The sequence below is a fragment of the Tetrao urogallus genome, assembly GCF_951394365.1.
Source record: "Tetrao urogallus genome assembly, chromosome: 28".
Lineage (NCBI taxonomy): Eukaryota > Metazoa > Chordata > Aves > Galliformes > Phasianidae > Tetrao > Tetrao urogallus.
This window is the reverse complement of record NC_136841.1, coordinates 1-12,914: the sequence shown is the minus strand read 5'-3', so window position 1 is coordinate 12,914 and position 12,914 is coordinate 1. Positions and strand designations below refer to the sequence as shown.

Below are 12,914 nucleotides of genomic sequence, written 5' to 3'. Positions count from 1 at the left end.
CCACAGCTCTGCCCCCCTTTTTGGGGAGCGCCCACGGGGCTCTGAGCGCCGCGTTTGTCCCGCAGGTCTCTGGAGGAGTCGGTGGGGAAACCGCTCTACCTCATTTTTAGGTCGGTCTGCTCTCAGAATGGCCCAGCCAGGGCTTTCTTGTGGCCCGGCCCAGTGTCCCAATTCCCACTGCGTGTCCTGCCCCAATATCCCATATCCCATCCCCAGTGTGTGCCCCGTCCCCATATCCCACCCCCAATGTGTGTCCCACCCCCAGTATCCCCATATCCTGGCCCCACTGTGTGTCCTGCCCCAATATCCCCATATCCCACCCCCAATGTGTCCCACCCCCAGCATCCCCATATCCCACCCCCCATGTGTGTCCTACCCCCAGTATCCCACTCCCAATGCTCCATCCCCAACGTCCCACCCCCAATGTGTCCCACCCCCAGCATCCCCATATCCTGACCCCAGTTTCTGTCCCACCCCCAATATCCCACCCCCAATGTGTGTCCTGCCCCAGTATCCCCATATCCCACCCCCAGTATCCCACCCCCAATGCCCCATCTCAATGTCCCACCCGCAGTATCCCCATATCCTGACCCCAGTGTGTGTCCTGCCCCACTATATCCCCATATCCCATCCCCAGTGTGTGCCCCATCCCCTATGTCCTGGCCCCAGTTTCTGTCCCACCCCAATATCCCACCCCCAATGTGTGTCCCACCCCAGTATCTCCATATCCTGGCCCCACTGTGTGTCCTGCCCCAATATCCCCATATCCCATCCCCAGTGTGTGCCCCATCCCCTATGTCCTGGCCCCAGTGTCTGTCCCATCCCCATATCCCACCCCCAATGTGTCCCACCCCCAATATCCCCATATCCTGACCCCAGTGTGTGTCCCACCCCTGATAACCCACCCCCAATGTGTGCCCCATCCCCATATCCCACCCCCAATGTGTGTCCCACCCCCAGTATCCCACCCCCAATGCCCCATCTCAATGTCCCACCCCCAGTATCCCCATATCCTGGCCCCACTGTGAGTCCTGCCCCAATATCCCCATATCCCAGCCCCAGTGTGTGCCCCATCCCCTATGTCCTGTCCCCAGTGTCTGTCCTATCCCCATATCCCACCCCCAATGTCTCTCCCACCCCCAGTATCCCCATATCCTGACCCCAGTGTGTGCCCCATCCCCATATCCCACCCCAATGTGTGTTCCACCCCCAGTATCCCACCCCCAATGCCCCATCCCAATATCCCACCCCCAGCATCCCCATATCCCACCCCCCATGTGTGTCCTACCCCCAGTATCCCACTCCCAATGCCCCATCCCCAACGTCCCACCCCCAATGTGTGTCCCACTCCCAGTGTCTGTCCCACCCCCAATATCCCACCCCCAATGTGTCCCACCCCCAGTATCCCCATATCCTGACCCCAGTGTGTGTCCCACCCCTAATAACCCATCCCCAGTGTGTGTCCCATCCCCATATCCCACCCCGATGTGTGTCCCACCCCCAGTATCCCACCCCCAATGCCCCATCCCAATGTCCCACCCCCAGTATCCCCATATCCTGTCCCCAATGTGTGTCCTGCCCCTGTATCCCCATATCCCAGCCCCAGTGTGTGTCCCACCCCTAATAACCCACCCCCAGTGTGTGCCCCATCCCCATATCCCACCCCCCATGTGTGTCCCACCCCCAGTATCCCCATATCCCACCCCCAGTATCCCACCCCCAATGCCCCATCCCAATGTCCCACCCCCAGTATCCCCATATCCTGACCCCAGTGTGTGTCCTGCCCCACTATATCCCCATATCCCATCCCCAGTGTGTGTCCCATCCCCTATGTCCTGGCCCCAGTTTCTGTCCCACCCCAATATCCCACCCTCAATGTCTCTCCCACCCCCAGTATCCCCATATCCTGACCCCAGTGTGTGTCCCACCCCTAATAACCCACCCCCAATGTGTGCCCCATCCCCATATCCCACCCCCCATGTGTATCCCACCCCCAGTATCCCACCCCCAATGCCCCATCCCAATATCCCATCCCCAGCATCCCCATATCCCACCCCCCTTGTGTGTCCCACCCCCAGTATCCCCATATCCTGGCCCCCCATGTGTCCCACCCCCAGTATCCCACTCCCAATGCCCCATCCCCAACGTCCCACCCCCTGTATCCCATTCCAATATCCCACCCCCATATCCCCCCCCCCAAATCCCATCCTACACACAACCACCAAGCCCCCCCCGCCTCCCCCCCCTTTTTTTCTCCCCCCTCCCCCAGGAACCTGTGCCAGATGCAGGAGGATAACAGCGGCTTCTCCCTGCTGCTGGATCTCCTGTCGGAGCTCTACCAGAAGCAGCCCAAAATCGGGTACCACCTCCTCTATTACCTAAAAGCCAGGTAGGCAGCGGGGCTTTGGGGAGACCCCTTACAGCCCCCCCCAGACCCCCCCCCCCACTCGCCCGACTCTCCCCTCCCCTCTTCCCCAGCAAAGCAGCAGCAGGGAAGATGAACCTTTACGAGTCCTTCGCTCAGGCCACGCAGCTGGGGGACCTGCACACGTGTCTGATGATGGACATGAAGGCCTGCCAGGAGGACGACGTGCGCCTGCTCTGCTACCTCACCCCGTCCATCTACACCGAGGTGGGGCGCGGATGGGGGGACGGGGGGTTACTTGGCTGCTGAGGCCCCATGCGGCCCCATAGGGCTGCATTGAGACCAATGGTCGTCCATCATTCTGCCCCACATGGCCCTATAGAGCCCCATATGGCTGCATTGAGACCAATGGTCGTCCATCACTCTGCCCCATATGGCCCTATAGAGCCCCATATGGCTGCATTGAGACCAATGGTCGTCCATCATTCTGCCCCATATGGCCCTATAGAGCCCCATACGGCCCCATATGGCTGCATTGAGACCAATGGTCGTCCATCTCCTGCCCCACATGGCCCTATAGAGCCCCATGTGGCCCCATACAGCTGCATTGAGACCAATGGTCATCCATCTCCTGCCCCATATGGCCCTATAGAGCCCCATGTGGCCCCATACAGCTGCATTGAGACCAATGGTCGTCAATCTCCTGCCCCACATGGCCCTAAAGAGCCCCATAGAGCCCCGTACGGCCCCATACGGCCACATTGAGACCATTGGTCATCATTCTCCCTGCCCCACAGAGTCCTATAGAGCCCCATATGGTCCCATATGGCTGCATTGAGACCAATGGTCATCCATCATTCTGCCCCACATGGCCCTATAGAGCCCCATATGGCCGCATTGAGACCAATGGTCGTCCATCATTCTGCCCCACACGGCCCTATAGAGCCCCATGTGGCCCCATACAGCTGCATTGAGACCAATGGTCATCCATCTCCTGCCACACATGGTCCTATAGAGCCCCATACAGCCCCATATGGTCCCATATGGCTGCATTGAGACCAATGGTCATCCATCTCCTGCCCCACATGGCCCCATACACCCCATACAACAGCACTGAGACTAATGGTCATCCCTCACCTTGACCCATACGGCCCCATACAGCCCCATATGGTCCCATACAGCTGCATTGAGACCAATGGTCGTCCATCATTCTGCCCCACATGGCCCTATAGAGCCCCATACAGCCCCATATGGTCCCATACAGCTGCATTGAGACCAATGGTCATCCATCTCCTGCCCCATATGGCCCTATAGAGCCCTGTATGGCCCTACATGACCCCATACAGCCCCATACGGCTGCAGTGAGACCAATGCACATCCCTCACCCTTACCCATATGGCCCTACATGGCCCCACACAGCCCCCTATAGCTGCATTGAAACCATTGCTTATCCCTCACCCCATACATCCCTGTATGGCCCCACACAGCCCTGTATGGCCCCATGCAACCCCATACATCCCTGTATGGCCCTACAAAACCCCATACATCCCTGTATGGCCCCACGCAACCCCTTAGAGCCCTGTATGGCCCCATGCAGCCCCTACAGCCCTGTATGGTCCTATGCAGCCTTGTATGGCCCCACACAGCCCCATACATCCCTGTATGGCCGCATGCAGCCCCTACAGCCCTGTATGGTCTTATGCAGCCCTGTATGGCCCCACACAGCCCTGTAGGGCCCCACGCAACCCCATACAGCCCTGTATGGCCCCATGCAGCCCCTACATCCCTGTATGGCCCCACACAACCCCATAGAGCCCTGTATGGCCCCATGCAGCCCCTACATCCCTGTATGGCCCCACGCAGCCCTGTATGGCCCCACACGACCCCATACAGCCCTGTATGGCCCCACACGACCCCATACAGCCCTGTATGGCCCCACACGACCCCATACAGCCCTGTATGGCCCCACGCAGCCCCACAGGTGGGGATGGGGCTGGGAGGTGTCATTGCACACAGCAGCAGCAGCAGAATCCCCACGCATCCGTCCAGCTCTGGGCCTTTTGCCCCCCTTTCCCCCCCCCGTTGACGCAGGATTTGCTCTCGTGCCCCCCCTCCTCCTCGCTCCCCCCCCTGACCCAGGCCTTGCTCTGCCCTCCCTGCAGTTCCCAGACGAGACGCTGCGCAGCGGCGAGCTGCTCAATATGATCGTGGCCGTCATCGACTCGGCACAGGTGAGGTGGGAGCCGCCTTCCGTTGCCCTGCCATCCCGGGAGGCTGGAAGCCCCTCCTTTGTGCCCCTTCGCCCGCTGGGTTCCTCCTGCTGAGCCGCGTCCTTGGGGCGGCCGCGGCTGCGGAGCTGCGTGCGGGGCGACCTCATGGCAGCCTATCAATACCTGAAGGGAACCTACACCCAGGAGGGGAGTCAACTCTTCAGAAGGGCTGACAATAGCAGGACGAGGGGAAATGGATGCAAGTGGAAGGAGGGAAGATTTCGGTTGGACGTTAGGGGGAAGTTCTTTACGAGGAGAGCGGTCGGGCCCTGGAACGGGCTGCCCAGGGAGGTTGTGGATGCCCCGTCCTTGGATGTGTTCAAGGCCAGGTTGGACGGGATCCTGGGCAACCTGATGTAAATGTGGATGTTTGGTAGCCCTGCTAGGCAGGGGGGTTGGAACTGCGTGATCCTTGAGGTCCCTTCCAACCCGGGTGATTCTGTAATTAATGCCATTATTTGGGCTCAGCGCCCCATAACCGCCGGCTGTGGGGGGCTGCAATGCGTCACCGCACCCCAACCCCGATCCTGGGCTGGGCAGAGCTTCAGCTTTCCCCAATCGCAGCATTTCCTCCCTTCTGCAGTTCCTTCATTCCTTCCTATGATTCTTTGCCCCCTTTTTCCCCCCACCAAGCTCTGCCTCCTCGCCCAGCCCGTATCAAAGAGTCAGGGATGCGTAGAATGGCCTGGGTTAAAAGAAAAGGACCTCAATGGCCATCAGCTCCAACCCTGCTGTGGGCAGATCTCCAACCAGCAGCCCAGGCTGCCCTGAGAACCCATAGGGTGCCATAGGGTGCCACAGAGACCCATAGGGTGCCATAGGGATCTACAGGGTGCCATAGGGTGCCATAGGGGTCCATAGGGTGCCATAGGGATCTACAGGGTGCCATAAGGATCCATAGGGTGCCATAGGGATCCATAGGGAGCCATGAGACCCTGCAGTGTACCATAGGGATCCATGGAGACCCATAGGGTGCCATAAGGATCCATAGGGTGCCATAGGGATCCATAGGGAGCCATGAGACCCTACAGTGTACCATAGGGATCCATAGGGTGCCATAGGGATCCATAGGGTGCCATAGGAATCCACAGGGTGCCATAGGGACCCAAAGAATCATGGACTCATAGAATGGCCTGGGTTGCAAAAGAGCACAGCGGCCATCAGCTCCAACCCCCTGCTGTGTGCAGGTCTCCAACCAGCAGCCCAGGCTGCTCAGAGAACCCATAGGGTGCCATAGGGATCCAGGGTGCCATAGGGATCCATAGGGAGCCATGAGACCCTGCAGTGTACCATAGGGATCCATAGGGTGCCATAGGGATCCACAGAGATCCATAGGGTGCCATAAGGATCCATAGGGTGCCATAGGGTGCTACAGAGACCCATAGGGTGCCATAAGGATCCATAGGGTGCCATAGGGATCCATAGGGAGTCATTAGACCCTACAGTGTACCATAGGGATCCATAGGGAGCCATGAGACCCTACAGTGTACCATAGGGATCCACAGGGTACCATAGGGATCCACAGGGTGCCATAGGGATCCACAGGGAGCTACAGGGACCCAAAGAATCATTGACTCATTGAATGCCCTGGGTTGCAAAGGCCCACAGCGGCCATCAGCTCCAACCCTGCTGTGTGCAGGTCTCCAACCAGCAGCCCAGGCTGCCCAGAGCCACATCCAGCCTGGCCTCCAATGCCTGCAGGGCTGGGGCATCCACAGCCTCCTTGGGCAACCTGTGCCAGCGCCTCACCGCCCTCTGCCTGAAAAACTCCCTCCTAAGAGAGGCTGGGACCCCCCCTTCCCCCTCCAATCCCCCCCCGGGGGTCCCAGCCCCCAATTTGCAGCCACCTGCAGCTCACAGAGTGCTGGGCTCCCTCCTGGATCCCCGCTTGCCCCGAGCTGCTCCGCACGCAGCGCTGATGCTGACCCCATGCTCTCCCTGCAGCTGCAGGAGTTGGTTTGCCACGTGATGATGGGGAACCTCGTCATGTTCCGCAAGGATTCCGTGCTCAACATCCTCAGTGAGTGCTGCGCCCCCCCCACCCCCCCCTCCCCATCCATCCCTGGGGGTTTGCGGAGCCCTCAGCCCCCAATCTCTACGCCCCCCACCTTGGCACCCGTTGTGGCACAGCTCCGACCCAGCTTTGCGGTTCCAAAGACGAAGCTGAGCTCGTTAATGAGCGGCTCGTTTGTGTGTCCCCCCCTCAGTTCAGAGCCTGGATTGGGAGACCTTTGAGCAGTACTGCACGTGGCAGCTCTTCCTGGCGCACAGCATCCCCTTGGAGGCCATCATCCCCATCCTGCAGCACCTCAAGTACAAAGGTGAGCGTGGAGCCGTGCTGCACGGTGCTGTGCTGCATGGAAAGGTGCTGTGCTGCACGGTGCTGTGCTGCATGGAAAGGTGCTGCATGGAAAGGTGCTGTGCTGCATGGAATGGCGCTGTGCTGCATGGAATGGTGCTGCATGGAAAGGTGCTGTGCTGCATGGAATGGCGCTGTGCTGCATGGAAAGGTGCTGCACGGTGCTGTGCTGCATGGAAAGGTGCTGCATGGAAAGGTGCTGCATGGTGCTGTGCTGCATGGAATGGTGCTGCATGGAAAGGTGCTGTGCTGCATGGAAAGGTGCTGCATGGAATGGCGCTGTGCTGCATGGAATGGTGCTGCGCTGCATGGAATGGCGCTGTGCTGCATGGAAAGGTGCTGCATGGAATGGTGCTGCGCTGCATGGAAAGGTGCTGTGCTGCATGGAAAGGTGCTGTGCTGCATGGAAAGGTGCTGTGCTGCATGGAATGGTGCTGTGCTGCATGGAATGGCGCTGTGCTGCATGGAATGGTGCTGTGCTGCATGGAAAGGTGCTGCATGGAATGGTGCTGTGCTGCATGGAAAGGTGCTGTGCTGTGCTGCACAGTGCTCTGCGTTGCTCTGCAGTGCTGCATGGTGCTGCATGGAACAGTGCTGCGTGCCGTGGTGTGCAGTGCTGCATGATGCTGTGTAGTGCTCTGCATTGGTCTGCATTGCTGCCTGGCGCTCTGCAGTGCTCTGCAGTGCTGCATGGTACTGTGCATTGCTCTGCATTGCTCCGCAGTGCTGCATGGTGCCGTGCATTGCTCTGCATTGCTCTGCAGTGCCGCATGGTGCCATGCATTGCTCTGCATTGCTCTGCATTGCTCTGCAGTGCCACATGGTGCTCTGCATTGCTCTGCACTGCTCTGCAGTGCTCTGCAGTGCTCTGCAGTGCCACATGGTGCTCTGCATTGCTCTGCATTGCTCTGCATTGCTCTGCATTGCTCTGCATTGCTCTGCACTGCTCTGCACTGCTCTGCATTGCTCTGCATTGCTCTGCACTGCTCTGCACTGCTCTGCATTGCTCTGCACTGCTCTGCACTGCTCTGCACTGCTCTGCAGTGCTCTGCAGTGCTCTGCAGTGCCACATGGTGCTCTGCATTGCTCTGCACTGCTCTGCACTGCTCTGCATTGCTCTGCATTGCTCTGCATTGCTCTGCACTGCTCTGCACTGCTCTGCACTGCTCTGCATTGCTCCTGGTGCCGTGCACTGCTGTGTGCTGCCCAGCACTCCGCTGCCCGCCGCTGAGCTGCCCTCTCGTTGCAGAGCACCCCGAGGCTCTCTCCTGTTTGCTGCTGCAGCTGCGCCGAGAGAAGTGAGTGCCGCCCGTCCCCAGCGCCGCGACCCACAGCGCCGCAGCACCACGGGGCTGCAGCGGGGCGCCCGGCCCCCCTGCCCCCCTGCTGCCCCACCGCTGCCCCCCCGCAGGCCCAGCGAGGAGATGGTGAAGATGGTGCTGAGCCGCCCGTGCCACCCCGACGATCAGTTCACCACCAGCATCCTGCGGCACTGGGGGCTGAAGCACGACGACCTGCTGGCCGAGCACATCAAGGCGCTGCTCATCAAGAACAACAGCCTGCCCAGGAAGAGGCAGAGGTGAGAGGGGGGGCCGGGCCGGGGGGGATGGTGATCCCTATGGCCCAGTGTCCTTAGGGCTGCCCCCATGGCCGGGTGTCCCCATGGCTGGGTGTCCTTAGGGTTGTCCCCATAGCCAGGTGTCCCTATGGCAGGGTGTCCCCATGGCCCCGTGTCCTTAGGGCTGGGTGTCCTTAGGGTTGTCCCCCATGGCTGGGTGTCTTTAGGGCTGTCCCTATGGCTGGGTGTCCCCATGGCCAGGTGTCCCTATGGCTGGGTGTCCTTAGGGCTGTCCCCATGGCCGGGTACCCCTCTGGTTGGATGTCCCCATGGCTGGGTGTCCCTATGGCTGGGTGTCCTTAGGGCTGCCCCCCATGGCTGGGTGTCCCCATGGGATGGGTGTCTCTATGGCCGGGTGTCCTTAGGGTTGTCCCCATAGCCAGGTGTCCCTATGGTGGGGTGTCCGCATGGCCCCGTGTCCTTAGGGCTGGGTGTCCTTAGGGCTGTCCCCATCACTGGGTGTCCCTATGGCTGGGTGTCCCCATGGCCAGGTGTCCCTATGGCTGAGTGTCCTTAGGGCTGCCCCCATGGCTGGGTGTCCTTAGGGTTGTCCCCATGGCCAGGCATCCCTATGGCGGGGTGTCCCCATGGCCCCGTGTCCTTAGGGCTGGGTGTCCTTAGGGTTGCCCCCATGGCTGGGTGTCTTTAGGGCTGTCCCCATCACTGGGTGTCCCCATGGCCGGGTGTCCCTATGGCTGAGTGTCCTTAGGGCTGCCCCCCATGGCTGGGTGTCCCCATGGGCTGGATGTCCCTATGACTGGGTGTCCTTAGGGTTGTCCCCATGGCTGGATGTCCCTAGGGCCAGGTGTCCCCATGGCCGAGTGTCCTTAGGGCTGGGTGTCCCCATAGCCAGGTGTCCCTGTGGCTGGGTGTCCTTAGGGCTGTCCCCATGACCAGGTATCCTTAGGGCTGTCCCCATGGCTGAGTGTCCCTATGTCCGGGTTTCCTTAGGGCTGGGTGTCCTTAGGGCTGTCCCTATGTCTGGCTGTCCTTAGGGTTGTCCCCATGGCCGGGTGTCCCTGTGGCTGGGTGTCTTTAGGGCTGTCCCTATGGCTGCATGTCCCCATGGCCAGGTGTCCCCGTGGTTGGGTGTCCCCATGGCCCAGTGTCTTTAGGGCTGTCCCCATGGCTGGATGTCCCTAGGGCCGGGTGGTCCCTATGGCTGAGTGTCCTTAGGGCTGCCCCCATGGCCGGGTGTCCTTAGGGTTGTCCCCATGGCCCCGTGTCCTTAGGGCTGGGTGCCCTTAGGGTTGCCCCCATGGCTGGGTGTCCTTAGGGCTGTCCCCATGGCTGGGTGGGCTGTCCCCATGGCTGGGTGTCCCTATGGCTGGGTGTCCTTAGGGCTGTCACCATCACTGGGTGTCCCCATGGCCGGGTGTCCCTATGGCTGAGCGTCCTTAGGGCTGCCCCCCATGGCTGGGTGTCCCCATGGGCTGGATGTCCCTATGACTGGGTGTCCTTAGGGTTGTCCCCATGGCTGGATGTCCCTAGGGCCAGGTGTCCCCATGGCCGAGTGTCCTTAGGGCTGGGTGTCCCCATAGCCGGGTGTCCCTGTGGCTGGGTGTCCTTAGGGTTGTCCCCATGACCAGGTATCCTTAGGGCTGTCCCCATGGCCAGGTGTCCCCGTGGTTGGGTGTCCCCATGGGCCGGGTGTCTTTAGGGCTGTTCCCATGGCTGGATGTCCCTAGGGCCGGGTGTCCCCATGGCCTGGTGTCCTTAGGGCTGTCCCCATGGCCGGGTGTCTCTATGGCTGGGTGTCCTTAGGGCTGTCCCCATGACCAGGTATCCTTAGGGCTGTCCCCATGGCCGAGTGTCCCTATGTCTGGGTGTCCTTAGGGTTGTCCCCATGGCCAGGTGTCCCCGTGGTTGGGTGTCCCCATGGGCTGGGTGTCTTTAGGGCTGTCCCCATGGCTGGATGTCCCTAGGGCCGGGTGTCCCCATGGCCAGGTGTCCTTAGGGCTGTCCCCATGGCCGAGTGTCCCTAGGGCTGGGTGTCTTTAGGGCTGTCCCTATGGCCACATATCCCCGTGGCTGTGTGTCCCCACAGCCTTGTGTCCCCAGCTGCGTCCCACGGCCACGTACCCCATAGCAGCGCATCCCTGAGGAGCGGCGTGGGGGGGAGAAGGGGGGGGGGGGGGGTGGGTCGGGCTGGGGCTGGGCAGGAGGAGGAGGGGTCCATGGCTGCCGACCCCGCAGGACCAACGGGCGCTCGCGCTCTGCCCCCAGCCTGCGCAGCTCCAGCAGCAAACTGGCCCAGCTCACCCTGGAGCAGATCCTGGAGCACCTGGACAGCCTGCGCCTCAACCTGGCCAACACCAAGCAGAACTGTGCGTGCCGTGGGGCTGGGGGGGGAGAGGGGGGGAGAAGTGGGGGGGTCTATGGGGGGCTGGGGGGGTGGGCGTGGGGCTGGGACCCCTCTATAGGACTGGGACCACTTGGTGGGGGAAGGGCTGGGTGTTCCTATGGGGCTGTGCATCCCTCTATGGGGCTGGGTGTTCCTATGGGGCTGGAACCCCTTGGTGGGTGTGGGGTTTGGACCCCTCTATGGGGCTGGGTGTTCCTATGGGACTGGGACCCCTTGGTGGGTGTGGGGCTGGGACCCCTCTATAGGACTGGGATCCCTTGGTGGGTGTGGGGGGCTGGGTGTCCCTATGGGGCTGCGGACCTCTCTATGGGGCTGGGTGCCCCTATTGGAACTGGGTGCCCCGTTATGGGACAGGGCGTCCCTATGGGGCTGGGACCCCTTGGTGGGTGTGGGGCTGGGACCCCTCTATAGGACTGGCACCCGCTATGGGGCTGGGATCCCTTGGTGGGTGTGGGGCTGAGCGTCCCTATGGGGCTGTGGATCCCTCTATGGGGCTGGGTGCCCCTATTGGAACTGGGTGCCCCTTTATGGAACTGGGTGCCCCCTTATAAAGCTGGGATCCCTATGGGGCTGGGACCCCTTGGTGGGTGTGGGGCTGAGCGTCCCTATGGGGCTGTGGATCCCCCTATGGGGCTGGGATCCCTCTATGGGGCTGGGTGTCCCTATGGGGCTGGGATCCCTCTATGGGGCTGGGTGTCCCTATGGGGCTGCGGACCTCTCTATGGGGCTGGGTGTCCCCTATGGGGCTGGGATCCTCTATGGGACTGGGTGTCCCTATTGAAACTGGGTGCCCCCTTATGGGGCTGGGCGTCCCTATGGGGCTGGGATCCCTCTATGGGGCTGGGTGTCCCTATGGGGCTGCGACCCCTTGGTGGGTGTGGGGCTGAGCGTCCCTATGGGGCTGTGGATCCCCCTATGGGGCTGGGTGCCCCTTTATGGAACTGGGTGCCCCCTTATAAAGCTGGGATCCCTATGGGGCTGGGACCCCTTGGTGGGTGTGGGGCTGAGCATCCCTATGGGGCTGTGGATCCCCCTATGGGGCTGGGATCCCTCTATGGGGCTGGGTGTCCCTATGGGGCTGGGATCCCTCTATGGGGCTGGGTGTCCCGTATGGGGCTGGGATCCTCTATGGGACTGGGTGTCCCTATTGAAACTGGGTGCCCCCTTATGGGACTGGGCATCCCTATGGGGCTGGGATCCCTCTATGGGGCTGGGTGTCCCCTATGGGGCTGGGATCCTCTATGGGACTGGGTGTCCCTATTGAAACTGGGTGCCCCCTTATGGGACTGGGTGTCCCTATGGGGCTGGGACCCCTTGGTGGGTGTGGGGCTGAGCGTCCCTATGGAGCTGTGGACCCCTCTATGGGGCTGGGTGCCCCTATGGGGCTGGAATCCCTTGGTGGGTGTGGGGCTGGGACCCCTCTATAGGACTGGGACCACTTGGTGGGTGTGGGGCTGGGTGTCCCTATGGGGCTGCGGACCTCTCTATGGGGCTGGGTGTCCCTATTGAAACTGGGTGCCCCCTTATGGGACTGGGTGTCCCTATGGGGCTGGGACCCCTTGGTGGGTGTGGGGCTGAGCGTCCCTATGGAGCTGTGGACCCCTCTATGGGGCTGGGTGCCCCTATGGGGCTGGAATCCCTTGGTGGGTGTGGGGCTGGGACCCCTCTATAGGACTGGGACTGGGACACTTGGTGGGTGTGGGGCTGGGTGTCCCTATGGGGCTGCGGACCTCTCTATGGGGCTGGGTGTCCCGTATGGGGCTGGGATCCTCTATGGGACTGGGTGTCCCTATTGAAACTGGGTGCCCCCTTATGGGACTGGGTGTCCCTATGGGGCTGGGACCCCTTGGTGGGTGTGGGGCTGAGCGTCCCTATGGAGCTGTGGACCCCTCTATGGGGCTGGGTGCCCCTATGGGGCTGGAATCCCTTGGTGGGTG

General features: G+C 61.5%; 1 protein-coding gene across 1 annotated transcript in view; it reads left to right on the top strand.

Annotated features, from left to right (window-relative positions):
• The window catches only part of INTS3 (integrator complex subunit 3), a gene marked incomplete at both ends in the record, with an annotated part of 32,405 nt that extends 21,466 nt beyond the window's left edge, over positions 1–10,939 (top strand). Inside the window, 9 exons of the mRNA XM_079547648.1 lie at positions 66–110; positions 2,270–2,389; positions 2,479–2,632; positions 4,528–4,596; positions 6,580–6,655; positions 6,843–6,956; positions 8,244–8,292; positions 8,406–8,573; positions 10,839–10,939. Coding sequence (XP_079403774.1) covers positions 66–110; positions 2,270–2,389; positions 2,479–2,632; positions 4,528–4,596; positions 6,580–6,655; positions 6,843–6,956; positions 8,244–8,292; positions 8,406–8,573; positions 10,839–10,939 — 896 coding nt within the window. The remainder of the gene's footprint in view (positions 1–65; positions 111–2,269; positions 2,390–2,478; positions 2,633–4,527; positions 4,597–6,579; positions 6,656–6,842; positions 6,957–8,243; positions 8,293–8,405; positions 8,574–10,838) is intronic.
• Positions 10,940–12,914: the final 1,975 nt, after the last annotated feature.